The 27,291-nt window shown below is 42.0% G+C and overlaps 1 protein-coding gene across 1 annotated transcript in view; it reads left to right on the forward strand.

Annotated features, from left to right (window-relative positions):
* Positions 1-488: 488 nt before the first annotated feature.
* TENT4B (terminal nucleotidyltransferase 4B) overlaps positions 489-27,291 on the forward strand; it is a 41,892-nt gene continuing 15,089 nt past the window's right edge. The window contains exons 1-3 of the mRNA XM_064671146.1: positions 489-1,192; positions 20,584-20,707; positions 25,850-25,896. Coding sequence (XP_064527216.1) covers positions 627-1,192; positions 20,584-20,707; positions 25,850-25,896 — 737 coding nt within the window. The 5' untranslated portion in view covers positions 489-626. The remainder of the gene's footprint in view (positions 1,193-20,583; positions 20,708-25,849; positions 25,897-27,291) is intronic.

Consider the following 27,291-nt stretch of genomic DNA (forward strand, 5'->3'; position numbering starts at 1 on the left):
CCTTTCCCTCTGCTTTCGAGTTGAATGAAAGGCAGGAAGACCCAGAAGTATCTGTGACCACTCCCAGAAGAGTTTTAGGGGAGAGCAGCGGCGGCTGTCGGGGTGACGCCGGTCCGGGTCCGCCTGTCCCTGTGCCCGGCGGGTTCGGCAGCGGTGGGGCCGGTGTAAGGGCTCGGCCGCCCGAGAGCGGCTGTTGCCCCACAGGGCCGCCGCGCACCGGCCGTGCCGAGAGAGGAGCCTCCCGGCCCCGGGCTGGGCTCCGGGCTGGGCTCCGGGCTGGGCCCCGGGCTGGGCTCCGGGCTGGGCTCCGGGCTGAGCCCCGGGCTGGGCTCCGGGCTGGGCTCGGCTCCGCTCCCGCGGTGCCGGAGGATCGGCCGGGGCGCCGCCGCCGCCCCCCGAGCTGCGCGCGGCCCCGCGTGCCGGCGGCTGTCCCGGCCCGGCCCCGCCTCGCCGCGCTCGCCAGGAGGGGCGGGGGCTGTGGAGCGACGGCGGCAGCAGCGAGCAGGCAGGCGCGGAGCTGCCCTTCCATAGGAGCCGCCATTAGCGCTGGGACCCGCTGACAGGGTCTCGGCGGCGGCGGCCGGCGCGGCGCGGGGAGCGGAGCAGCCGGGGTGGGTCCCCGTTTGATGGATCCCCGGATAGCCTGGTTCCAGCCAGAGCAGCTCGGCCCCTCGAACCGCCTGTGGATGCAGATCTGGGAGACCACGCAGGGGGTCCGCAACCTCTACTTCCAGCAGCAGCAGCAGCAGCAGCAGGAGCAGCAGCAACAGCAGCAGCAGCAGCAGCAGCAACAGCAGCAGCAGCAGAGCGCCCCCGCCGCGGCCGGCCCGGCCTCCCCGCCCGGCATGTACCGCGCCCCCCGCGCCGACCCCCCGCCCGACTTCCTGCCGCTCGAGAGCGCCAACAACCCGCACAGCCGCGGGCACCGCCAGGCCTCGCCGCCCCCGGGGGCCGCCGCCTGGGCCCGGCCCGCGCGGGGGGCGCCGCCCGCCGCCGCCGCCGCCGCCGCCGCCAGCAACAAGAGGAAGCGCGACAACAAGGCCAGCACCTTCGGGCTCAACTACAGCCTGCTGCTGGGCCGCGCCCCCGCCCCGGCCGACGAGCCGGCCGCCCGCGCCCAGCCCGGCCTGGCCGAGCCGCTGTACACCGGCACCCCCTGGAAGAAGAGGAACTACAGCCAGGGAGTCGTGGGGTGAGCGGCCGCGCGGGGCGGGCGAGGGGGGCGCCGGGGCCCGGCCCCGCTTGGCCGCCGGAGGAGGAGGACGACGAGGAGGCGGGGGCCGAGGTCCTTCCCCGCCCCGGGGCCGCTCGCCGTGGCCGGGCAGCAGTGGCCGAGGGGCCGCTGGGCCGCGGGCCCGGCGGGTGGCGCAGCGGGCCGGGCCGGGGTGGCGGGGCCGGGCCGGGGCAAGGGGCGGTGGGTGCCGGGCTGTCGCCGCCCGGTTCTAGTGACAGCTACGCCCGCCGGTGCCCGAGCGGCCTGCGCGGGGCCGGGAGAGCCGCGTGTGTCCGTGTGTGTGCCCGTGGAGCGGGCGCGCCTCTCCGCAGGGACCGGCGCTCCGCGGGCACGCCGCTGTCACCGCCCGTGCACGTGTTGGGCGCTCCCGGCCGCTGCTCCTCGCTGTCACCGCGCTGTGCCGGCGGTGTGTTCCCTGCTCTGGAGCTCTGTGGTGCCCTCGCTGCTCACACACGTGCGGCGGGGTCGGGGGAGGGAGGTGGCAGGGCCGGCACGCCTGCCCTCCGCTGCGCTGTCAAGCACACCTCTAACGCTTTGTGCTGCCTGTGCAACAACGGCGTGGTAGGGACTAGAACTTGAAAAAAAATAATAATAATCTGCTGGCGTTAAAAGAAAGCGCACAGACTAGGTAATTTCCCGGGGAGTGTGTTTTCTAAGAGCTGACAGAGTGCACGCAGGCAGGCACCTGCTCTCAGAAATAAACTTCCATGCATGTGTAGTGAGTTCAGTGTGGGAATATTAATGGTTGTCATGGATCTCTGACTGTGGAATCCATGTGCTGATCTGAATATTTTGTCCCTGATGTTTTTGTGCTAGCTTAGGTCTCATCGGTTGGCATTGCATGAGCCCCAGGACATGGAGGGCAGCGAACACTCATCTTCTGTTCACCTGAAAGCTGGTTTGAGCCCTCCTCTCCTCTTTTTGTAAACACAATGATGGCTTTTGGTATGAGTGATGACCTGAATAAAAGCCATTTGGTAACTTCTGTGGATTTTTTTTTTTTTTTGGAAGTTCACGCTTTTCAAAATATAACCTTTGCCTTGAACCCTCCAGGGTCTGTGTGGTGGAGGTTCATGGTAACAGTTGAAGGCCTGGAAGGGCTCATTTTAGAAATCAGTAGCGACTGGGTTGCGAGAGTTTTTGTGTGCTCAGTTTGTACCCAAGGTTCCTTCAGCCCCCTTCCACTAGAAAGCATCAACCTCTTTGCCTTCCAGAATCTCTGTTCTGTAAGACTTGTCAAAATGACTGGTCAAATTTGCTGGTTGTTTTGGAAGACAAACTCCTGCCACCTCTGCCTCCCTGTTTTCTTGTGAGTGCTTACGTTGCCTTTACTGGTGGGGTTATAATAATTAATAAAATGACACTGCAGAAGTATGTTTTTTTAAATTTTTTTAGTCACTATAGCTTGGAACATTCTGTAACTTTCTTCACACGACCTAAAAGTAACATACTAAGTACTCAATTTTTGTAAGTTAGTTTTTGGACTCTATTTATATTCTACCCTGTAACTTATTTACTTGAAGGCTGAGGAACATTTTATAGAAGAGCTTTGCTCTCTCTCCGTCTTGTAAATTCATAAACCTTTTTCTGTATTGAAGATATAGGGAGAGAAAAGGGTGAGTTTCAGCAAGAGATTAATAAAAATATTAATAATAACAGGAACTCTGCCAAAGTAATCAAGGTGTTGCTAGAGTTGAATTTTGGTGGAATCAGTTTCCAACTCCAAGTGGGAGCACGTAAATTACGGAAGTTTGCTTCCAAAGTACTGTGAATTCCAAAAGTTTTTAGAGGCTGTTGGCTAACAGTCTTGAATGAAGAATTGTGGAAACAGTTTCTAAAAGGAACTGAAGCCTCCCAGGAAAGCCTAGAAAATGCTTATGCCCTGTGAAGGTTGCAGTGTGACCGACTGGCTGCTGGCAAGGCCATGTGAAGCCTCCTGTGCCTTGGTGTGCACAGAGGTGCTGCCATTGCTCCTGAGTGCAAGTTTCTCTTTAACTCTCTGTTGTAAGGCATCTGTCTGCATCTCGAGACACTGGACAGTAATGATGGATAGAGAGGTTTGTAACCTAGCAAATGAGGTTGTTGCTAAAGTAAATATTTTAAATTCGTTATTTCCAACGTAAATTCCCAAATTTGTGTTGACTATTTCTAGCAGTTGTTGGGGAAAAAAGATAGCTGCCTTGCTGTTACAGCATTACTTGTGTGTTAGCAGATATCTTTTTCTCCCCTGATTGTTACTATGCAAGTTGTGAAACAGTAGTAAAGGCTTGAAGTGCTTTTCTGTCTATACCATCCTGTAATTTTTTTCAGTTAATCACTTTAAATGTTTCCTCTTTGGAATACAAGTGGTGTAGAACAGTCCCACTTTCAGAAAGATGAGGCCTGATTTGCTGGCAAACGCAGTTGAATGCTGATATGTGGCATTCATATTTCCAGTGCAAGGATGTCACTCGTGTGTGTGTATGCCTGTGCAAAACCAGCTCTGAATATGCAATTCTATTGATCAGCTGTCTGGGAAAACAGTCCAATAATTTTTAGCCTGTTGGACAGATTATGTAAACACATAACAGCATGTAACTAGCTGTCTAAAGATTTAGGTAAGGTAAACAGGTTGAAATAGAGATTTTGGTTAAAAGCTTAAGTATCTGTTCAGTCAAGTTTTGGATTTTTTTAAAAATTATTAAGAAACATGCTCTTTTAGATAATGGTATTTAGATATATGAAGAGATAGCCAAATAATTAACCCCCCCTCACAAGAGTGTTGGTTTTGATTTCAAGATAAGATTTTTTTTTACAAAGCCTGCACAATATTTCCTAACATTTGCCTGTGCTGAAGTACAGACATTCAACACGTGGCCAGTTTTTGCTCCCACAGAGTTAATGGTGGTATTGTGTACATCCTATTCTGGCCTATCTTTAATACCTTTCCTCAGTCTAAGTTCTCAGACTTGAAATTCTATTAATAATGCAGATGTTTGCATTACTTTGTTGTGGCACTTTTAACTGTGACTTGTGAAATACCACTGTAAATCATCTAGTGCTGCCTGCAAGTTGCTTTGCACTGGTTGGATTCAGCTTGCATGTCTTCGTCCTCTGGGAACTCTCTCATCAGACAGTAGTGCTGGAGAGAACAGAGAAGGCAGAAAATGAATGAAAAGTTTTACAGCACGCATATGATGTTACTATTGACTTAACACGTATCTTCAAAGAGTTAAATTGGATTTGCCTTGACAGAGTAGTTAGTAGAAAAACTCAGGGATGTAGGAAGATATATGGATTGGGGGTTTTGAATGGGATTCTGTGTGTGTCTCTGTGTGTGTGTGTGTGTCCCAAGGGCAGCAGTAAATAATATTAGTAGTGTCACAATTAGAAAAGAACAAAAGGTAGTTGGGTTACTGAAATACTGTTTTACAGCTTTCACCAAGTTTAGATTGAGCCTGGCAAAAAGGTGACACAAGAACTGCTGAAACAAGAAACCTTAAGCGTAACAAAACCCAATAATAGAGACTTGTGCTTAAGTTTGGCATGTTTCTTGTTGGTTTCTGTGATTCTTGTGCCAAAGGAAAGGGTCCAGTTTGTACACAGTTCCCAGGAAGGAGATGTGGGTTTGGGGACTCCGTAGGGAGCTGGTTAATTTTCACAATAATCTGCAGCCAAAGGTGCAAACGCAATTCATGTCTGAGTTTAAGGAGTTAAATCTATCATGGGTTCTGCTGAGGAGGAACATGGTTTACATAGAAAACAGCACTTTTTGAAATATTAAATATACACTGTTTTGAAATACTGCTGGAAACTCTTCCATGAAAGGGAGAGAATCCTGTGACCCCCAGAGGAGGGAGGTGCACACAGACATTCACACCCTCCCATGCTGCTGAATTAGTTGGCAGACTCGAGCAGACTTCTGCTTAATTGATATAAGGGTTCCCAGCATGTTTTCCAGGATTACAGAGGATACCATGAAATAAAATTATAACTACTTTAGAGAAGAAAATAGCTTAAAGCCATACATCTTTGCCACAGAAATTCCATTGTGAGTTTTTCATGTGGAGTTTGTCAGCTTCTCGAGTCTTTCTGTCTCTTTTTTCAAAGAAGCAAAGTGCATTAAGGTGGCACAAGCCCCTTCTCCCAGGTGTGAGCTGACCAGAGGACAAGGAGCCACATTAAGGCAGCTGTCAGCTTGTGATAACTTGCCTTGTGTCTCCTCAGCTCTATTTGCTCAGGCCCTTGCATGGTATGAGCCATGGCAGCATGATTTCCATATGGGCTGGAGCCTGAACTGAAAGAGCTGAGTGTAGTGTGAGCAGAGCAAGTCTGTGTACCTGGAGCAAAACCTCTAGCCAGCCTGAATGCCTAACTTGGGGACTGATAAAATCCTAATCAATTGTGTTGTTTTTTCATCATGTACTGTGAGGTGCTTACATCAAATGCAGGGGTGGTGCTTGATTTAATGTTGCATTACTTGATACAAATGTTCCACATAAGTGAAACACCTTTGTGCACAGGCTCTGATTCCTGGTGAAACAAAAAGGAGGTGTGTGCATAACTTCTTCATGTGTCTTCTTGTTACAGTAGTTGCATGTGGTTTGGATTTGGTGAATTCATGTACATTGAAACCTAGGTTCCAGGTGAATTCACTATGTACATCACGTGTAAAAAGGAGTTATTTGAGAAGACCTCATAGACACAGATCTGCTTTCTGGAAAAGCCTCTTAGAGCAGATCTCTGTCCTCAGTCTGTAGCTGTGTGTGTCGCTGTAAGATAGAAGTGCAGGGATGTGACTCGAGTGCAGATCCTTTTCTTGTCCCCGTCGGATGAGCTCCACTGTCACTCCCTGTCTCATCCTGAGTCATGCCACAGCACTGTCCTGGCAGTACCCTTGTGACAGCTTGTGCAGCTCTTGAAGCCAGTCAGCTGGGTTTTATGGAAGTGAAATCAGATATTTCCCCACAGCCTCCTGTAGTAAGAAATGACTTCTTTTGGAGGGACTGGCAGAGAGAAACACGTTTACTAGTGAATGAAGGTGATGGACCAAAGGCAGTTTGAGGAAACATTTAAGAAATATACTGTGCATGTTATACAACAATATTGCTTGAGGTTGCAGAATTTTGGAATGGGGCCAACATTTCAGCATGTTTTGTTTAAACAGTTTAAGGAGGACTTCAGAGGCTGCTGATTTCTACACCTGGAAGGAAACAGCGTGTGGATGTATTCCTGTGAACTGTTCTGTTTTCTCCAATTCATATCTTTGGTTTGGGACTTGGATACCTATTTACCTTGGAGTGGCTATATAAGGAGCAGAAGTTTGGCAGACTTTTTTTGGTAGATAGAGATGTCTATATTAAGTAATAGGAAGAGCATGTCATTCCTTCTTGTGTGCTTGCTGATTCCTGAGAGCTGCTGTGTGCTTTATGTAGCAGTAGGCATTGAAGAAAGTGGATCTGTTCACCCTGAATCTTTATTGGTATTATATTAAACCATATTGGGGTTGTAGCTCATATTTTTTAATTGTGAAACTGTTAGTACAAGGTCAGCTTTAAGAAGCCTAAGATCATATTGTCAGTCCTAGGAAACACAAGCAGATGGAGACGTATCATGGGAGCACACTGTTGCTTTTTTCTCCCCTTCAATTTTTTTTTTTTATGCTATCTCACTATGCTAGTTTGTTCCTGGGCAGTTTCTAGTCACTTATTTAAAATTGGAGTATGAGGTCTGTTTTTCACTTTGGGAATTCACAAAACTCTTAAATATGGTTTTCAGAAGTCGTGTACATAACTTTACCATTAAAATAGGCAATAATAGAAATACTTAATATTTTTGTTTTATTGACTTCGTAATGTGAGGATTCTGAACAAATCTTTCAATATGGTGTATGTGCTCCCAAAATAGTGCACATGCCAAAATTTAAGAGGTGACTGTTGCTTCAAAGCTTGTTGTTTGTGCTGTATGTGTTGTAAAACAGTGGTTCCTGCACTCTCTTTGCTGGATGTTGGAACTGGCAGCAGTAGGATAATGCAGCCTAGAGCCAGCTTAGGTGTTGTGTTGAGGGATGTGTGTGCTGGTAGTGATATAGCAACATAACCAGTGAAAATCTCCCACAATTCGTATTATGAGCAAATAAATACCATTGCTTTTCTCAGTGAGCAGTTGACATGCTAATTCATTATTTGAACATGCTGGGAGTTCTTAAATTATGAGCATTGTCTTTTTGAATTATCTTTTTGGATGAACTGTCAAAGAACGCTCAAGATGTCAGTCCTGTTTGAGTATTGCTTTCTGTCCCTCTGCCTAGAAATTGGGGCTAAAGAATATATTTCTATAAGCAAGAAAAAGAGAGGAAAACTAGCGAACTGGATGTAGGCTTCAGTTATTTTTCCTAGGCGACACAAAGCTATAGAAGGAGCAATTTGAACTTTAATCATTTTGTAACTTTACCAACAACGGATAACACAGCAGGAATTTTTTCCGGGAATACTGTGAATTTATGATATCAAAGCAAGAGATAGACAAGGATTGAGGCAGCAGAACTCTTGTTCTTAAGTTTGTATAAAAACCTCCCCTACAGATCTCTAGAGATGGTTTTAATCTTTTCAACAACTTTGTATTGGTGATCCTCCTGTGTTGTATCGTAGTCACGCGATCAATATTAGTAGTGCTGCATTCAGTCCAGGTCTTCTGATACTACCTGTCCCCGGTGGTTGTCTTCCTGACCCTTAGAGCTGTGCCACAAAATCTGTGTGAGACTGAGCCCCACATCCCACGAGCTGATTGTGTCCCTCGGCTGCCCCCGGGGCCACTAATCTCTGAGGATGGGTCACTGGTGGGAGGCAGCTGTGCCAGGGCAGCTCTAGCACAGCAGCTCAGTGTGAGGGTGAACTGGTTGCCTGACTGAGGGCTGAGGATGTCTTATGCTGGTGCATCAGCAACATCTGTTAATTTTCTTCCTCCCGTGGTGACAATTAAGATTATTTGGCAGACCTCATTCCAGATCAGCCTCTCTGACAGTCTCATAATGTCCTCCATGGCAAGAGAACTACATCTGAATTATTCAAAAGCAATGTGCAGTGAAAGAGGCAAAGTCTTGCTACAATTGCTTGAGAAAGCTTTCTGGTGTGGAGTTCTCCATCACCATAATATATTGTGTATATAATGCAATCTTTTTTTTGCACTGCATTTTTTAGGATTTTTGCTGGGAAACAATGGTAGCAGGATCAAAGTGAGTGTCTGTGCACCTCCGCTCTTCCATGTTGTCCATGTGGTCTCTTATGGGAGAAGTAGGCAACACTATATTGAAGATGTTGTTAGACAGCACGGAGGAAATAGTGTTGTGATTCTGTAAGTAATAGGACAAATGCAAACATTAAAGTCCTCTAGGAACTTCCAAATCAGAGAAATGAGGGTAGTATTATATGATAAATGAGAGATGTGTAGGTAAGTAGCAATATTGGCTCATTATCTTTACTCAGTGTGGATTTATTTCCAGTTACATTTAAGTACAGCCATTGAAAGTATCACGTGCTTTCTTACCATTACTTTGTTTCCGGATGCAGTAACACCTGAAAGAACTTGAATTAACCTGTTGCAAATACCAAGTGTAGATAAGCCCTTCATATACTGTCATATGGTACTTAGAGTAAGAATACAGCTAAAATACAGCATGCAGGAATATCGTGCTGTAGTCTGTGATGACTAAGGTGTTGGTCCAACTGTTCTGTGTCAGTGTGTAGTCTGAAGACTGCAAGTCGTTAATCAAAGCTTGTTGACCTTGCCTGACCTCTTGATGTTGTGATTGATCTGAACTGAGGAAGTGTGATAACATAACTTACTTTCTTAAGCTTTTTTTAAGTCTCACTCTGTTAATTTTAGAACTGTTCACTTCCTATGTTACTTTAGGAACAGCTGATATTTTTCTATATATTACAGAAAGCAGTTGTGTTTTGTTCTGGTTTTGAGGGGTCTTTTTTGTTTGTTTTGTTTCAAGAGAGTTGTTATACAAAGCATACTCCTTTATTTGCATCTGCATTCCTCCCCCTTCTCCCTCAGTAAGATTTTGACTTTAAAATAAGTATGCATGTCATTTTTGAAAATGGTGTGAAGGAGTTGTACCTTGCTCATAACTTTATCTCTTATATATTAAGAGGCACTCCTGGTTGGCAAGCTTTCCCCAGCTGCTGGTCAAAGTATTAAGTTCAACATAGTGTGGTGAAGGAATTATCTTCATCTGAATAATGGTCATGATTGCAAATTGCAGTCTTGGGTCATAGTATTGAATCAGGCTGAGAAAAATGAGGTCATGGTGGTTTATTTTATTTGATTTTTGCTTTGTTATATCACACTCTTCAGTTGGGTGATTCAACTCACATGCTTGAGGATCTTTTATATATTCAGCCTTCTGGTTGTGTTTTGTGCTCAGCATCTTATGCTCATTTGTCGATGGGGATTTTTCCTTGTAGTAGTCATACTTGGCAGGTAATCACATGAGAAAATTTTCATGTTGATTTTTGCCTTGAAGAACTAGTTTGTTATTGAGGTGAGCAGCTTCTCCACATGTACCTCTGCTTCCGACATCAGGTGGGAAAGAAGTTGGCCTCATCAAGCTGTTAGATTTCTTCTTATGGGGTAGTTTTTGAGATGTGGGAGAAGGGATAGTACTGTCCTGCTTATATTGCTGTCTTCTATTTACATCAGCTGCAATTGTTTTTTTCTAGCTAAGTTTGAACTAACCAGTGATCTTCTGAAGCTGTTCGTGTTACAGCCTGGACAAATGTGACAGGGCACATACAGGTGGTAAAAGATAAAGTTTCAGTGGCAGTAAGTAACAGTGTCAGCTCCTGGCATAACAGCACCTTGGAGCAAATGAAGACAATAACTGTATTAACACACTTCCTCTCTTGTTTTTTGTACAATGTGGTATTTGCCTGTAGGCATTAAGTCACTGAACATTATATGCTGCAATAGTTCAATTCAGCCTTTGCTCCTCTGAGGCAAACCTGCTTCAGGCGTGCTGGAACGTGCTCTTGCAGTTGCTATTGATTTAGCAGTTTGTGAAGCTCACAGCGACCCTCTTATGCCTCTCTTACAGCCGATCCCCACTGCTGCATCTGCTACTTATATTTTGGGTACACTAGACACTTACTCAAATTATTTTGTGTGGTTTCAGCGAGTCGGATGAATGTTGAGTGGGTTTCTGAGAGCTCTGAACAGCCTCTCACTCTCCATTTCCTACTTTGTCAGTGCACAACACGTGGATGGTGTGAGGAGATGTGCCATGCCAGGGATGCCCCATCCTAGAGTGGGTTCCAGTGGTCACCTCTGTGATACTAGGTCTGGGTTTGGCCATTACAAGTCTCTTTTTTCCCATTGTGCTGATTCTTCTGTCATTATGTCCAAGCAGAACCCAGCAACTGAGGTAGTCATGTGAAATCTTAAATAAGTCATCTTTCAGCATATATTGGTGTCTCTGACTTTTAATCTTTTGGACTCATGTTTTGGTATCTCAGTGAAAAATTGTCTAAGCTTATATTGGTACTTTTCTGACAGAGGTACTAGCTGAAGCTTCAGGGGAAAGAAAGAAGATAAACTCCATGATTTGATCCACAGGGTTAGTCAGAGACCCACTTCTCTGGATAATTTGAAGGGCGAGGCCTGTCAGCTACACTCAAGGAAGAAGCACTTCTTGCAGTTCCTGACACTGAAGCTCTTAAGTGTCCATGTCTGTCATTGGGCTGATAGACGTGACCACAGGAAGCATTTTTCTGTGGTGTTTAGGCAGTGTCCTTTCTTGATACTGTTTGTAGCTTTCTATCCTGGAATGATAAGCAGAGCAAAAAGACGCTGCTGACTCCAAAATACTTTGCTGTTATTTCTCCCAGCCCAGGGTGTTTCTGGTACCTGTGCATTCTCCCTTGAAAGGAGGAGTATCTGAACACAAGAGAACAAACCAGAAGATGAACAAATAGTTTCTAATATATACCTTTAAGGGAGCAGATTCCTGTATCATGAGTCCCAAAATGAATACTGCATTGTTTAATCTGAACATAGTTCACTGTTCACACCCCTACTGTAAAGATAACAATTCATCAAAGTAAAAAGTTACCTGAAATGTTCCTTGTACCTTTGCCATATTATGTGTGATTGTTCCTCCTCCTCCTTCAAAATGCACCCAGTGCAGTTGCTTTTAAGCATTTGGAAGTGAGGGAGAACCACATCTGTGATTTTAGTTTTGCCTGAGTACGACAGCAGTGCATCTAAACTTGTATTGGTACTGTAGCAGAGTGTCACTGCAGTGCAATAAGTAATAAACAGGCGATAAGCTTGTTCTGACCTTGAAACAGGTAACTTGGACTCACTGTCCATTTTGCTTGAGGAATATAAATTTAACCTACAAACTTAAAGCCTTGTGATTTTAATTGTAATTGCTAACTTCAGGTCTTTTCTTAAGAAGTTTTGAGTACTTCTAGTATAGGAAATGTACCAAAGTAACTTGTGACTCACTTTTGTATTCCTTGAATGTTCCAAAGTGCTGTGCAAAATTCCTTCCTCTTAAAAAAAAAAAAAAGGCCACCTAAAAAGCTGTGAGTATTAGAAGATGCTGGAAAGCCTTGGGAATCTGCATTGACTTTCCAGATGGCATATTGGCACTTCAGTTTTAATTTGAAAATGATCTTATTCTGGACCTGAAAAGTTATTAACGAACTGCAACTCTGGCTAGTTATTGGACTTAATATTTTTATATTAAATTATTTAAAGTTTGATCTCGTGTTACTGAAGGAGAGGTGTTTGGAGTTCTACTCTGTTCTTGGTTCTTCTGCCTACTTAGCAGCTAAAAAGCAGGCTGGCTGCACAGGTGGATGTGAGGAGGGTTTCTGGAGTTAGCATGGTGTGCGCTCGGTGTGTGTTCCTGAGCCATGGGGCCAAGTGTGCCGGCAGCACTGGCTGAAACTCAGCCCTCAAACAGCTTTTTGTCTTGGCTTTGAGGTGACAGTGTAAGCCTGGCATTGTCATACTGTCTTTTCTGTCTTGGGGACTGGTGTGCGCTTGTTTGAGGTGAATGTTTGAAAGTGTGAATCAACTCTGATGGGAGGAGACGGGAGCTGATAATTACATTGCTCTTCTTCCTTTCATTTCACTAATCCTTCGAGTCATATAATTTATCAAGTCATAAATAAGAATATTTGCCAGGCAGAACCCACTGTGTGTGTGGAAGTAGGGGACTCTTCTCCACTCTGTTCTGTGTGAGAAAACCTGTGCAAGGCTTGCCAGGCTCCATGTTGGGTGACCCGCTGCACACGCAGCCGTTCACGCCGCGGCAAAGCTCTGTGCTGTGGGATTTTAGCTCCCATCAGAGTCCTCAGGTGGAGACTTTTTTCCGAGCCCATGTTATCCACCAGAAGTGCTCATCAGCTTGCTGGGAGTGCATTAGTCTCGCCTTTGCCCAGATAACATGTGGTGTCAGTTATTGGCAGGTCACAGATTGTTTGTGTATGTGATAATATTTACTACTCTAACAAAATAGGAGCAGTGTACTAGTGATGTATAAAGAACTGTGCTAGCCTGGCTTATGGAGACAGACAGAAAGGTGTATTACCTGACCTGCTGTTTCCTTCTGCTCTGGTTTGATAGTAACACCATTGGTGAGATTTGCAGAACTGATCTGATCTAATAAACCTTCCTTTTTTCTTTTTAAGTCCCTGCTCTTAGCTGTTGTGCTGGCTCAGAAGGGGTCAGAGCTGCTCAGAAGTGTTACAGTAATTTAGTGGCTGTAGCTTTTAGAGCTCTAACCCAAAAGTTGCTGTGTTACTGGGAAAGTTCAGCTAATACTGATTGAACTTCTATTGATACTGATAGTTACTTTTACTTCTTGTTAAGCTCTTATTTAAAAAAAAAACCAATTTATAAACTGTTGTTTGATCTTTTTGAGTGAGAGATTTTTAAGCAAGGGGAATTGGCAGGCTTAGGAATTACTAATTCCTTGCTGTAGGAAATAGATACCTTTGGCTTGTCTATGGTTCTCATTGTTTGGAAATTTACCTCAAGTTGTAATTACAGAAAGTCTGAAGTGCATGCTAATAGTTGCACTTTAAACTTTAATGCTTTTAAAAATACGTATCTGTATTTTAAATGAGGAGGTTGCAAACTGCATAGCTAGTATTTGTAACTGTTCCAGCAGACTAACGCTTTTTTGCAATTGAGCTAAAGAAAAACTTGTGGTGCTGTTTTATAGGAGAAGTTGGAATTACTGATGTGTTTCAAGATAATTAGATATTGCTAGAGTTGAAGTCTCTTTGTCATTATGAAATAGATCAGCTGTTTCCCATTGCTGCTTTTCCCACTTTGTTTTTCCTGCACAAAACCTTTTTCTCCTGCTTCATCTTCTTCTTTTGTTAGTACTTTTTCTTTCAGCACAGTTGAGATAGCAGTTTCTCTCAATTTTTTTTCGCTCTGTTAGCAAAATGCAGTTTTGGCACCCCATTTCCTGGGAGAAGAGAAGCAGGAGATTCTCACAGCACTTGCTTACAGAGATAGGGGAAGGAGGGATGATATGTAGATACTTCCCAGGGAAGAAATAGAAAATTATTCCCACACATGCAATGATTCAGCTAGATTGTTTTTATGTACAGTGTGATAAAAAAAAAAAGGCGGTGGGAAGTAAGGGTATTTCTCAAAACAGTCTTTCCAGTTGGCAATTTGATGTTTTTGCTGGAAATGCAAATAATCAGATTAATCCCCAAGGACATTAGTCCTGAAAACAGGATCAGGGTTCCTGAATCATTTACGTATTTGTGGAAATTTTGCCCTCCCTCGGTCCTAAAAGGCAATTCTGTGAATTACTCAGCAGACAACAACTATTAGTTAGAAAGGTCAAGATGTTCCTGAGTGACCCAACACTGAAAGCTGCCCAGAGGTGGTCTGGGTGTAGAAATGCCAATTGAAGGTGTTTCTTCCACTGGCCTCTTTCCACTCCTTGCAGGATGGGAGCGATGGGTCCTCCTCAGGCTCCCTGCTGTGCTTAGGAGATGTTGGCTGCTTTAGCTGAACCGATGGAGGTGGTGGGATTTAACTTGGCTAACTTTGCCCTGCATGGATTAGGGCGGGTTGTGTAATCCTGTTATAACAGACCCTGTCGCTGGGAAGCTGGGAGTTGGTAGCAAACACCTGGGCTATAAAGAACAGGGACAGATATAGATCTCATTTGTTTCACTCTCTGCCAAGGGAAAATCTCCATTTGCATCTTCAGAAATTGTTTGTATGGTAGATATCCTGATTTTTAGTGAGGTTTAGTAATCATATGGCAGTGGAATACCTGATTTTTCTGCATGTCTGTTTTTAGGTAAACTGTGAAAATATGGTCTGTGAAGCTGTAAGCCAAATGAGTGAACTGAAGAAAAAAGGTGTGATATCAAAAACCCAGCTCCTTAAGCTTTCCTTCATTGTCAGGTTACTATTATGGGCATGTTTTGGGAAGTTTTATTTTAAAGCTCCCATAGGGCATATGTGGCTCAAAATACAGTTACTATGTGACCTATAATGTATTGATATGGTTTAGTAACTAAGGATATAAAAAGTGATGGTCAGAGTCTCTGAGGCTTTTGAAAATTGTTTGCCTTATTATGCACAATTTTACTTTCTTACAAGAACGGATGTGTCCGTCACCACGAAAGTTAACTGCCTATTAAATCACATGCAGATGCAGTTAGGTGTTTTTTTTAGTAGCTTAAGCAAGCAAATATTAAAAGGATTTGTCTGCTGCAGAGGCCCAGGTGGTAGGGAGAGGACCTCAGCAGATGCTTCATGTTTACTGTTCCCTTCACTACTCTAATGTTTGGTTTTGCTTGAGTTTGTAGGTGGAAGAATAATTTGTGATCTTTACAGTGTCTGCTGTTGTTCCTGCTTCATTATTCAACACATGTAGATGGTAATAGTAATTTAGAAATTATTTTATTAAGCTTATGAAAGATCAGTGTTAAAATTGAAAGGCAATTTGGGAAACTGTTGGGTTCCCCAATACAGTTGTGAGGAGGAGAGGGAAGGTTGGGCTCTCTGTGTCTTTCCTTTACCTTAGTACAATGTTGTTCAAAACCACTTCAGGACAAAGTAGAGTCCAAGGGGAAAAACCTTTGTTTAGTTCATGAAATTTTTAAAGTTTTGGCAGAATTTACCAGTGCCATCTTTTTCTTAGCAAAATACTTTGTGAAGCTTCAAACTGAAGTTATTCTCTCTTCTCCTGTGCAATGCTGGCTTTCCTTTTGGGAGTGGAGGGATGGATGCAGTTTAGACTCTTAAGTATTGATGCTTTCAGGAGGTAGAATACCTCAGATTCCTCCTTCACATTCTTCCCAAAGACAATTATAATCCTGAAAATCTACAGTATTTCTCTTTGTTGCCTTTGATTTATTTTCTTTTATTCCAGAGGAGACTTAAAGTGATAGGGGCAACTAAACGCTGTCCTGTTGAAATTATTAATCCAAAAAAAACTCAGAGACAAAAAGCTTGTTTGGTGCTGCAGGGGTATGTTGCAAATATCCCTTTCAAGTGTGGATATAAAATCTTTAGACTCTTAAATCAGAAGTGAGTCATCTCAAAGCACAGAGTTTGGGAAGACAAAAGTCATCTATGTGTTCATTCCTTACTTTTGCCCACCATCCACAGAGTTGCTAAATAATTTAGGTTTTTGTCATTCTGAAAATGAAGCTTCTTTCAGAGTATCCTGCCAAAACCAAATTGTATTGCACGAGCAGTAGATGATTTTTTTGGGTATGGTTGATATCCATTATTTTAAATTATCTTCACTGATGTTGCAGATAGCCTTTCCTGTGCAAAGGAATATATACGCCCAAGGCAGAGGAAGCTCTTTGGGATGGATGAGCAGAATTTTTAACAGTTGGAGTAGAAGCCACTGGTAACGCCCTGATGAGAGAAATTAGAACATGCATGCCTGCATGATTTCTCCTGTGAAATGAAGAGTGAAGAAGAGCCAGAGGAGAGTAGGAGTGTAGCACAAGTGCAGAATGACAAAAGCGGGAAATTTTTCAATTAAAACTTATTATTCTTGTTAGTATAACATGGCATGTTAGCACACAAAGGCAACACTTACTTGCTCTCCTGTGATTAAGCAAAACCAGTCAGAGTCATCTTGATCTCACTGGCTGCTCTGCTGGGCAGGACTCAGCTCTGCTGCCTGGGGAGGCCGAGGGAATGGTCCCACTTGGGGCAGCTGCTGCTGTGGCTGCTGAGCCCTGGTTCGGCCAGGAGGCTTCCTCCAAGCTGCTGAAATCAGTGAGTGTGGTGGGCTGGTCATTTACTCTGCATCAGGATCCTCGTGCAGGGAAGTGAAACTTGGAGTATCTCCAGTTGAGTTTCACAGAGTGACGTGCCTCCCAGTGTCACTCTTGGTTTCAGTCCTGGACTTGCAGCAGGAGAGAGTTATGCTGGTTTATGTGTCAGGTGGCTGAAGTGTACAATAAAGCGTATGTTCTTGTCCACATTATCTCTCTGTGTGCTCTGCATATAAAACAGAAATGACATTTTGTTTGTACGTGATTATTTTTAATTGATTGGCAGTTGTGCAGTGAGATTCCTACTCCAGAATAACAACGTCTTGGACATATGTAAACTAGTTTGAGATTCCCGAGTTGCACATTCAGAGTCCACAAGTTGTGCTACAAAGTAAAGTAAGGTGTGATCAAACTAAGAAAGTATGATGTTCCACAATACTTGCACCTGCACAAAAGCTGTGGCTTTTCACCTAAATGAAAGTCTCCCACACAGTCTTGTGTTCCTCATGGGGCTATTCAGTGTTGTTGCTATCAGAAGTCATTCTCGTGATTACAACTTTTGCAGCCATCATTTATTTTTTAATGATGCATCACTGTCAGGTGAACATAACAGACACTATAATCCACTAAATTGAGTGGCTTCTGTTCTCTATAATTCTATTCAGTCTGTGAATTTCTGATGGAATCAGCTTACCAGGCTTGAAAACAGGCTGTGATTCAGGTAGAACTTTGTTTTAAAGATAGAAAAAGTCTAAGAGCCATTTTTATTTTTCTTTTCCCCATGTGTTAAGATTTCAGTAAGTACAGGACAAAGACCCAGTTGTTTACTGCTATTTACTGTAATAAAAAAGGTGAACTAATTCTCTTATGCATTGCAAAGAACTCTCTCCATGCATCCCAGGTAGGTCTTGGATGCTGGTGTGCTTCAGTGTGACTAATAAGCCAAATGAAATACCTTTCCATAGTGAAGTCAGGTTTATTACAGTGTAATTTCCTTCTAAAAACAAGTTTCCTTTTGAGGACTTTTATCTGAAATAGCTAATGAATGTAATGGTATTAAATAATAAAATACTGTTATGATGCCAAAAAGAACATCTCGGTCTCTTTGATCTTCATTTCTGCTAAAGATAGAAAATTTCACTAGAGACTTTCGTAAACAGACTCCATTAATCCAAACAAATTGTTTTGGAAAACAGCAACTATAATAGATGTTAAGACAGTGAATAACCTTGAGTTTTAATTTTCAATACAGCTTGAGTTAACTCCACATTAATTGGAGTCACGCCTCTAAGTCATGTTGTACTGCTCTGAAATCCGCGTGTGGCTACTTCTGTTTGTCTTGGCTTTAATTAATCATTCCCTTATTTCTTGGCAGCAGCCGTTGTAGGGCAGGGAAATACTGTTCCAGGTGTAGTGTTGAGCCTCTGTAGCCTCTGCCTGCCTCCTGCATAGCGAGGCTCTGTGCAGCACAGGCAGTCCTGTCAGCATGCAGTCCTGCAGCAGATGAAACGGAGATGTATCTGTACTGTTTCCAACTGCTGTGCTGATGGGAACTGTCTCTAGTAGTCTTTAAGCCTTTCTTCTATCATTGAAAAAGTTCAGATTTCGTTTTTTCTGCATCTGCCATGTTTAGTAACGTTCTGTGCATGTGTAATGTAAGTTACTGTGTGTTTGCATGTAGCTTGATTTGTTTTCCCACAGAGCTTTTCATGACTACCTGAGAATAAGAAGGATCCCATTTGAAGAGGTGCAGATGTCTGTTATTTATGTTTAGAAAAAGAAATACATCTGGTTCTGACAATACATTACTTTATGTCCCTCTTAAGAGTGCACCAAAGGATATAACTGTCTCTATTAAGACTGTCAGTGGAGTTAATAAGGAGAAGTACCCTGAGAACTGCAATGTCTGTATGGCTTGGCTCTCTTTGCACTTCGGGGACCTCATTTCTGATTGCCTTGTTCTTTCCAAGTTCCCTGATGGGACAGGGGAACAATTAACTCCTGTAAAGCAGAAGCCTAAGAGCAGCTGGGCCCACTAATGACGGGCAGTATGGATTTGTGCTGTGCCATACATGAATTTCTCCCCAGGGATAGTCCCTTGATATCATCCCAGCATGTCTCATGCCATTCAGTGCCCTCAGAGAACACGGTGTCACTCCTCATGTCTCAGTGCACATGTGCATTCAGTCCTTACTAAAAACACTGCTCTGGGGCAAATCATGTGCCTTGTGGATGTAACCAGTCTTTCCAGCTAGTCCAGAGGAGAAGAGGCAGAAGTGGGACTGTGTTTCTTGATCAATTCCCCACTGTGTAGCCCAAAAAGACAGATCTAACTCCCAGGTCTTCCTGTAAGCTGGTTCTCCAAATTTCAGTTGAAAAATAATTTGTATTTTCAAGAGTTTAATTATTGGTTTTTTGACTGCTTTCCTTGTTGCTTATGGTTTTGAATGCTAGCTTAATGGTCAAGCATGTGGAAACTAAATTGAATTCAGTACGTGTGACTGGCAGTGAGGACAGAGAGTGAACTTGGTCATTGGAGTGCTCAAGTTGTCCTTTATCACATGCTTCTCACCTGAATCCAGTACTTGCACTGGGAAAATAGCTGTAAGAAAGTTTAAGTGCCAACATGTGGAATAGCAGTGAAGAGTAGAAGAACAGGAGATGTCTGAAAAGCTGAAGGCAGAGTAGTCAGTGTGGTGTAAGGGATTGCAGTGGTGGTTTGGAGTGTGCACGTTAACTCTGGGGTATAAGTTTCCAAGGAAAAGCAAGAAAGCAGCTGTGAAGGAGGTAAGAAATTTCCTCTGTCAGAGGAGTTTTTCTCTTTGCATTGTCTATACAGAGCTGTCATGGTGGCCACCACAAGTTGCCAGGCTTTTGTGACTATTCCCCTAACTGGGAGGGGTGTTTGTGGGGAGAGAAGTTTGTGTTGTTCATAACTCTGCAGTATTGAAGAACTTAATGCAGGTGGTTTGAGTTCTTTCCCTACCCTGACTCTGTTAAATACAACTATCAGATTTTTTAATCAGTTTTGTTGACACCTGTATACAACTTCAGTTATTAATGTTTCATTTATTTAGGTGTGTGTGCAGTGGGGAAGTATTAGATTCCCTGTCTCAGCTTGCTCTTAATAAATGGATCTCTTCTGATGGTCCCTCGGAGCTCTGGTGAGAGATGCAGTTGTACTTGCACGTTTTTAAAGATAACTAGCTATTACTGTAGTGGTCATTGCAAGAAACAAATGAAATTAATGTAGTTACCCTGTGACTGGAATTACATTATTTGTCAAGATGATGATGTGTTTATGGTACTACAGGAGCACAGAAATTTGTAGCACTGTATGAAGACATTTTTATTTTAGTTCTCATCATAGGCAAGCTAAACATAACTTACTGACTGTGAGAAGCACATGTAATAGAGTAAACTATATATGGGTTAACTGTCTGTCAGTCACTTATTCTTCTGAGCCACCGCTGCTGCATGTGTACTACTTATTTTCTGGGGTTATGGAGGAGAGTGCATTTTTAGTTTATGTGAGTTCTGCGAGCAGATAAAGAAGCAGTTTTTCTAGCTCTGGTACTGGCACAATTACTGACAACTTTTCCAAGTGTGGTGCTGAATACAGACTGCTGCCTGAAACTCCCTGGCTGGTGCCAAGGGGCTGACTAGGAAGTGTTGGCTAAAAACCTCCTGTTTAAATTTTTGTGAAGTGTGTGCTCAGAGCTTACAGCTGCAGTCACAGTTGAGGACTGAACCATTTCTGTGTTACGCTGGCATTAAAATAGAGTGTGACTTTCAATGTGAATTGGAGGCACTTGGATTTAGATTTGCTTCCATGCTTTTAGCAAATGAAGTGCAGTATTGACCTGTTGGTATGAGAAGCTAACGTGAAACGAAACACTAAGAAGTGTTGTGAATGTGGATTTTTTTTTTTTTTTAATTGCATGCTGCTCTAAAACTGCCCCTTGAGGAAATTGGGAACTAGGAGCTTAAAAAGCATATTTGATTAGAGTAGTTGGTATTTCATTCGCCTGTGGGTTTTTTCCTGACTTTTTGTTCTTTTTTTCTTTTCTTTCTTAGTCTTCATGAGGAAATCATTGACTTTTATAAGTATATGTCTCCCAGACCTGAAGAAGAAAGAATGCGGATGGAAGTGGTGACCAGAATAGAAAACGTTATCAAAGAGCTCTGGCCTAATGCAGATGTGAGTAGGACACTGTTTTATTTGTTAATTTATAAAAGCAACGTTTTGTGCCTGTTTACTTCATGAAATATTGAATACTGAAAATACAGTTTATTTTTCCATGTTAAGAAAACCAAAAACCACAAAAAGACTTCTGGTCAAATGAGAGAGCTGATCTTTCTTTCTAGAATAATACAGGTTAACATTTTCTATCACACATAGGACCAAAGACAAGTTAGTCCTGCTGTAGTCACAAAAAGGGCATAAGGTGTGGCAGCATTCTGTCTCATGAATATTTATTTACTAAGATTAATGGGAACATATCAGACATGCATGCATGTATTTTATTTAAAAAAAAAAATCTTCTGAAACTCCTGTCTTCACTAGTAGCAGGGCTTCTAGTCCAAAGACCCTGCAGTCTTAAATAAATCTGTTAAAGTGGAATACCAGAAATGCCACATTACATAGATCATGGTATATTTAATGGACAGTTAAATTAAATTTGCATATCTTACAAATTTGAAAAAGCCAGGAGTTTCTGTGTAGGAAGAAACAAATCTGTGGATCTGTGTATTGCATTTACAATCTGTAACACCTCTTCCCACTGAAGATGGGTTTTGGTAGTACTTGCTCATTTGAAACAAGTGTTTCTCCTGTGCAGAGCTAAGCATTTTTCACTAAGGTTGGATTAAAGAGAAGACAGAGAAGTTGCTTTTACAAGTCAATATGATTTTATGGGGACACAGTTGGATTTCTGGCATAATCGAATCTAGTTTAATTGTATTCCTCTAACTAATATGGTGTTCATTTCCAGAATGCAGATTTGTAGCTGTATTCATCTATTTGTAGATAACAGTAGCTGAAAATAAGGGCTTGTGAGCCAGAATAGCAAACCAAATTCAGACAGCAGAATCTCTAGTATAAGGAATGCTCTTTGATCCTGCTACAGTAAAAGATAATATTTTGACATGAGTGACTTAAATCCCCGGTTCATTTCAAGTCTTCTTAACCTGTTTTTTTGGAATGTGTTTCTAGAAATTGGCAGAATATGACAGAATATGAATTCTGTATAAGCCCTATGTATGTGGTGTGTGGTTTTGTGTGTAAAATGTACTCCCATTGTCGAGGTGTTTGTTGTTACAATGTGTCAGTAAGGTATCCTATGGAAGGAGCGCTCTCCACTCAGTGACAGCTGCCTTTGCACAGTTAGAGGGAATTGGTGGAGGGATTACTACCTGCATCTGGGAATTTTGAGCACAATCAGTAAGCTTTCCATGGAAACTGTGTAAGAGACTTTAGCACGTGTCATAGGTGTTGTCAGCTCTCCTTAACCCAGTGAAACAGTGAGGCAGACCCTAATCAAGACTAGGAGCAGTGGGCTGCCAGTCTGACAGGCCATAGTATAGGAAACTGTGGGTATGAAACTGCATGCTGTGATACACCCTTCTAGTGCCTTGTAGGAAGGGATTTCACCAAAATCACTGGTTGCTTCAGCCTAGAGAAGATTTCCTATTTCCTAGGCAAGTCTGTGTGCCTCAGGCTTAACTAGTGCAGTGGGGTGTGTGGATTTATTACCAGGGGTTCTCTCTTTGTTACCGCCCGCACTTTGAATGAGGCACAAGACTTAGTGCTTACAGAGATACTCTGTTTGTAGGACAAGCTTGATCTGTCAAAGTTAAGTCTTTTGTATTAAAAATAATTTTTTACATATATATATTTATGTGCCTATATATATATATATGTATTGAGGCCTTGAGAAAATAGTTTTTCTTTAAGCTACTGAAACATTTGTGTTGCCACAATCTATTTAAGAAGGGGAAACAGTTTACAAGCCTTCCCACAGGACACAGCTGACCACTGGGCTGAGCTGTAATGTGACCGAGAGGAAGCACACACTGTGTAGTTGAAAACTGAAGTTCATTTTTCAGTTAGTGCCAGTTAAAACTGCCAGGACTGTCTTTCTCTGCTGTGCTTGGAAATGTTAGAGAGTGAGAGTGTGCCAGTTCCCGTTTTCTCAAGTCAGTAACTGTTCTTCAAAGCCCAACTGCACTTTGTCTGCAGTTGTTACACTGAGGAGGAATTCTCCTTTTGTGTGTCCTTCCATTTTCTGGAGGCTAGAAGGGAACTGAACAGTGACAACAGACTGCCAGGTTATAATTTGGAAGTTACTGTGCTGTTATTTTTCTAACACTTACTTTATCAGATCAGCTTGGGAACTGAACTGCTGAACTCAACTGTGTTCAACTTTGACAGTCTCTTGTTGTAATTTTTCAGTCCTTTGGGTTAATCACTAACCTTTTGGTAATCTGTGTTGGTTTAGCTACTTCTAAGATTCAGGTTTTGAGTACATGCTCTGAGAAGGTGGAGTGTTATCTGGTTCAATGTCCTCAGCCTTAGCTGTAGTGTAAAGTGATGAGTTAATGTTTAAGCTGTTCATTTTGAGTCATAGATGCAGCCAAACCAGCTAAAATAAACTTGTAAGTTAAACATACACATTTAGTTTGTAGTTTCTCACTAAACACATAGGTAAGACATAGTCTTTAAAAATCAGATACCAAGAAAAGGGAAATCAGGCTTCCACAGAGAACATGTGGAATGTGCCTGAGCACGTACTTTTTTTTTTTCCCCTTTCCTGTTCCACTTAGGAAAAGGCTGAAAAAGCAGATGGAGGGGGGTAAAACTAGGTACCCTAAACTGTAACTTTATTTATAGAAGTTAGCAATTGTGTCATTTGCTCTCTTACTCAAGGGAATGTGCTTAGAAGGAAACATTCCTAGTAAGTGAGAACTGTTCTTGGCATCAGCAAGGCTCTGACCATAAGAAACGCTTTAATTACGCTGAAACCAAACATCCCAAAACATTAAATGAAAACATTTTAAGACAAAGATTTTTGACCAGTTGAATATGCAAATTTGACTGTTGAACAAATAAATACTTACACAGTGGAATTTAGGATATATTTGCTAGAGTGTCCTCAGCTTCATGTCTGTGTGACCTCACAGATCTGAAAAGAGGTAATGTTGCATACTTCATGCACTTCAGTTATGAAAATACTATAATGGAATGAAAGCAGGAAGATGAACTCTGTTTAGTTCAACAAACCTCAGAAATTCTACTTAATGACGTAGAAGGAAGGGAAATTAAATTGGCTATGGTGTTTTTGACAGAGGTATTTTGGTAACAAGGATTTACCAAGCTTTTGTGGGTTTCTGAGTTCTGTTGTGCATAGTGAGCACATATTTGGGCACATACTGTAATTAAAGCTCCTTTGGGAACTTTGGAATTTAATATGAACAAGTTCGCAGAAATGTGGGAGAAATAGTAACAAGAACATGGAGGATTCATTGCAGTACTGTGAAGTGTGAAGTTACCTTATGAGTGCAAATCCATATCTCTGTCCATGTAGAATAAAAATATGATCAGCAGTGTTGGCACACCACAAAAGCTAATGCTCACATCTCAAGCCATAATAGAGTCCTGTATTTGGGATACCTTAAATGCCTGCATGGCTACAGAGCTTCAACAGTTTAAATTCCAAATTGATAATGAATCAAAATCCTTTATAATCTGTGTTCTGATTTCCCCATTCTTCCTCTTTTATCTTTACAGATTTTGTGAGAGAGAGAGGTTGAAGTGTGGGTGTGGGTTTCTTTTAGAATTGTTCAGTGTTTCTCATACTCTGAATTATTGTACAAGAGCAGATGTTGTCTCATTCCTTTCAGTAAAGGTCATATATGTTGTATCAGTAAGTTTATGAATACTTTCAGGGTTGTTTATTCAGTAAAGGCTCTCTTTGCTGTTCAGCTGAACACACTGTTTTGTTTGATAATGTGAAAGCACATTTAGTTTTTTCTGAACCCACCAGTGGTCATTTTATTGTGCAAAAGCAATTTTCTGATGTTTTTGGTGGCCAAATAAATCCTGGTTTGACTGAACCCTGTTTCATAGGGGATGCTTTTATTATTATTCTGGATTAAAAATAGTGATAATTATTATTAGTCTTAGCTTTGTGATGCCCTTATGCTTTTGTTAAGATCTAGTACAATATTGATGCTCATTCTATGGCATCTCTTGCAGTCTTTGCTGGTTTGAGAAGCTATGAACTTTCAAAATTAAATTGTGTATGTACTTTTTATTGGGAGTGGGATGAGGGGGTAAAAAGAATGAAGTGATTGAAAAAAACAGAAGAAGCACTCAAACTACTTCTTAGTCTACTGAAGTATTAAGACGCTTGCAAAACATCATCTCTTCCTGTCTCCCCCTTTTTCTTATCCTGAAGGGGAAAAACATAAAAAGTGGGTCACTTGACATCCAAGTAGGTGGCAATCAAGCTAGTGTATGAGACTCATTAATGCAGAATACTCAAGTCTGTATAAGGTGGCTCCAGGAAACACATCAGAAGACTGTCTGGTTGAAAATTAGTCCAAATGTGTAGATATTTTTACTTTGAAGTCTCAGCAGCCCCCCTTTGAGACTCAGCGCATGAGTCCGACCTCCCGCAAGGCTTGGCTAAGTAATGAGAGTGAGGTTTTGGACAGCTTACAGTGAAAACCTGATGATTTACACCTCCAGTGATAGTAAAAATCCAGCATAATAAAGTAATTCTTTGAGACGTGAAGCTTTACAAAACTGTTTGTTGCTTAAGCAGAAATAAACAGAGTTATGCTACTTGCTTTGTAATTCAGAAGAAAAAGGCTTATGATATAATTAAATTTTTTTCAATGGAAATACATCAGACCTAAACTTAGAAAATACTTAAAAACAGAAGGGTATCACCTTTGAGATATGAAAGCAAAAACCAAATTGAGCTGTTGCTGTTTTTTTAAAATGTTCTGTCATCCTTAAGTGTTTCGAAATCTTGTGGGTTCTGGGTTTTTGCCAAATTTGGTCATGAGGACAATTTTTTACATTATAAAGGAGTTTTTCTAATAGAAAAGTCAAAGTTATTAGGGTTTCATGGGTAATAACAATGGAGATCAGCCGTTTATGACACACTGAAGATATGAATGCTTTAATGGGAGTGTTCAAAGTGCCTGTCAGCAATACCAAAATCTACCAATGGAGGGTAGCAATAGCCAGCCTTTACGAGCAGCTTAATAGAACTTGTTTGTTTTCTGAAGCCTGAAAATTTGTTTTCATATATATCCTTTTCTTGTGTTTCAGGTGCAGATATTTGGAAGTTTTAAAACTGGTTTATATTTGCCTACAAGGTTAGTAATTTTTCAGTGTAAATTCCTTACAAGAGAAAAGATTACTTGTTGAAACTGTACCCCTGAGGTGATTTATCTGCTCTCCTTGTGTCTGTGTTACATGTGTTGATACTTGTTACATTAAGAAAGTGTTAAGATATTAGTTTTCTGCGAAGTGTAAAGGAATACAGTAAATAATATTAACTATAACACAACTATTTAGATTTTGCATGTATCAGGAAAAGGATCTGAATTACCACGTGGTCAGAAAAGGCTTATGTTGTGATTTGGCTTCATTAATAACAAAAGAAGAGATTGGCTTTAAAAGAAAAGCTAAATTTTATCTCCACAGATAACTACATTGAAACCTTTAACATTACCTTCCTTGTTAGTGTTAGCACTGAAGAGAAAAGATTACATACAGAATTGGCTTTTTCCTTTCAGTCTTCTTTTGGGAAATCTGTATGATAGTCAACACCTACCTTTTCCAAATGTGTTACTAATTTTCATAAAGAAAAATCACTGCTCAGGGACAATAGTATCTTCTGTGTAGAAATGGTAAGTGTTTTTAACAATTAAAGAGAAATAGAAATGAAAGGCTTAAATGGCTGCAGGGTACAAACACATTTAAATAGCATAATTTTGAGGATAATACTTGAACGAGTTCCTACTTCAGGAATGTGAGGACATCTAATACTGACTGCAGGTGATGGATACCCTTGTTGTCATTTCATCTCTTTTTGTTAAAGAAAGGACCTGAGAGATGGTTTAGCACCTGCTTTAGTCTCAGGAGTTGCAGAGAAGTTGAATTGCTCAGTGTCTGTTTGAAAAGCCAGAAGTTAGGTGTACAAATACTCACTGTTTTCACATTTGCCCTCATTCTTGGCCTTTTTTGTTCATTGATTTTACATAGGCTTAATTAAATTTGATTTGATGCTGGTAATGCAAGAGAGATACTCCTATCCACTTATCTGATAGTTTTTTACTGCGCTTGATTGTTTTGAAACTGATGTAACAAAAATGCTTCGCTTTTGTCTGTTTAATTTCATATACTGCCTTGCTTCAGTATTTGTTTCAGCTGAGGTTGCTTGGGAAGAACAGATGCATATACTTCAAACAGTACATAAACCCACAAAAACACATTCCTGTGGCGGTGCTTGCCAGACTTCCAAAATAACCTGCATTTGTGTTGGTCATTAATTCACTGTTGCCTTCTATCAAAGCTTCTCTTCTCCCTGGGTTTTCCCGACCTGTCAGTAACTGTATAGTTAGTTTAGATTTCAGGCTCTGGGATTCAGGAAGACCTACAGTGTTTTTTTTAATCCTGTTTCTCTGTGCAAGAATTTGCCTTATATCCATTTACTTAAGCTCATGTTGAAGGTTTGTGCACGCAGTTGTTTAGCTGCTGGATCTGTG

Source organism: Pseudopipra pipra, chromosome 14 (assembly GCF_036250125.1).
Source record: "Pseudopipra pipra isolate bDixPip1 chromosome 14, bDixPip1.hap1, whole genome shotgun sequence".
In the NCBI taxonomy this organism is placed as follows: domain Eukaryota; kingdom Metazoa; phylum Chordata; class Aves; order Passeriformes; family Pipridae; genus Pseudopipra; species Pseudopipra pipra.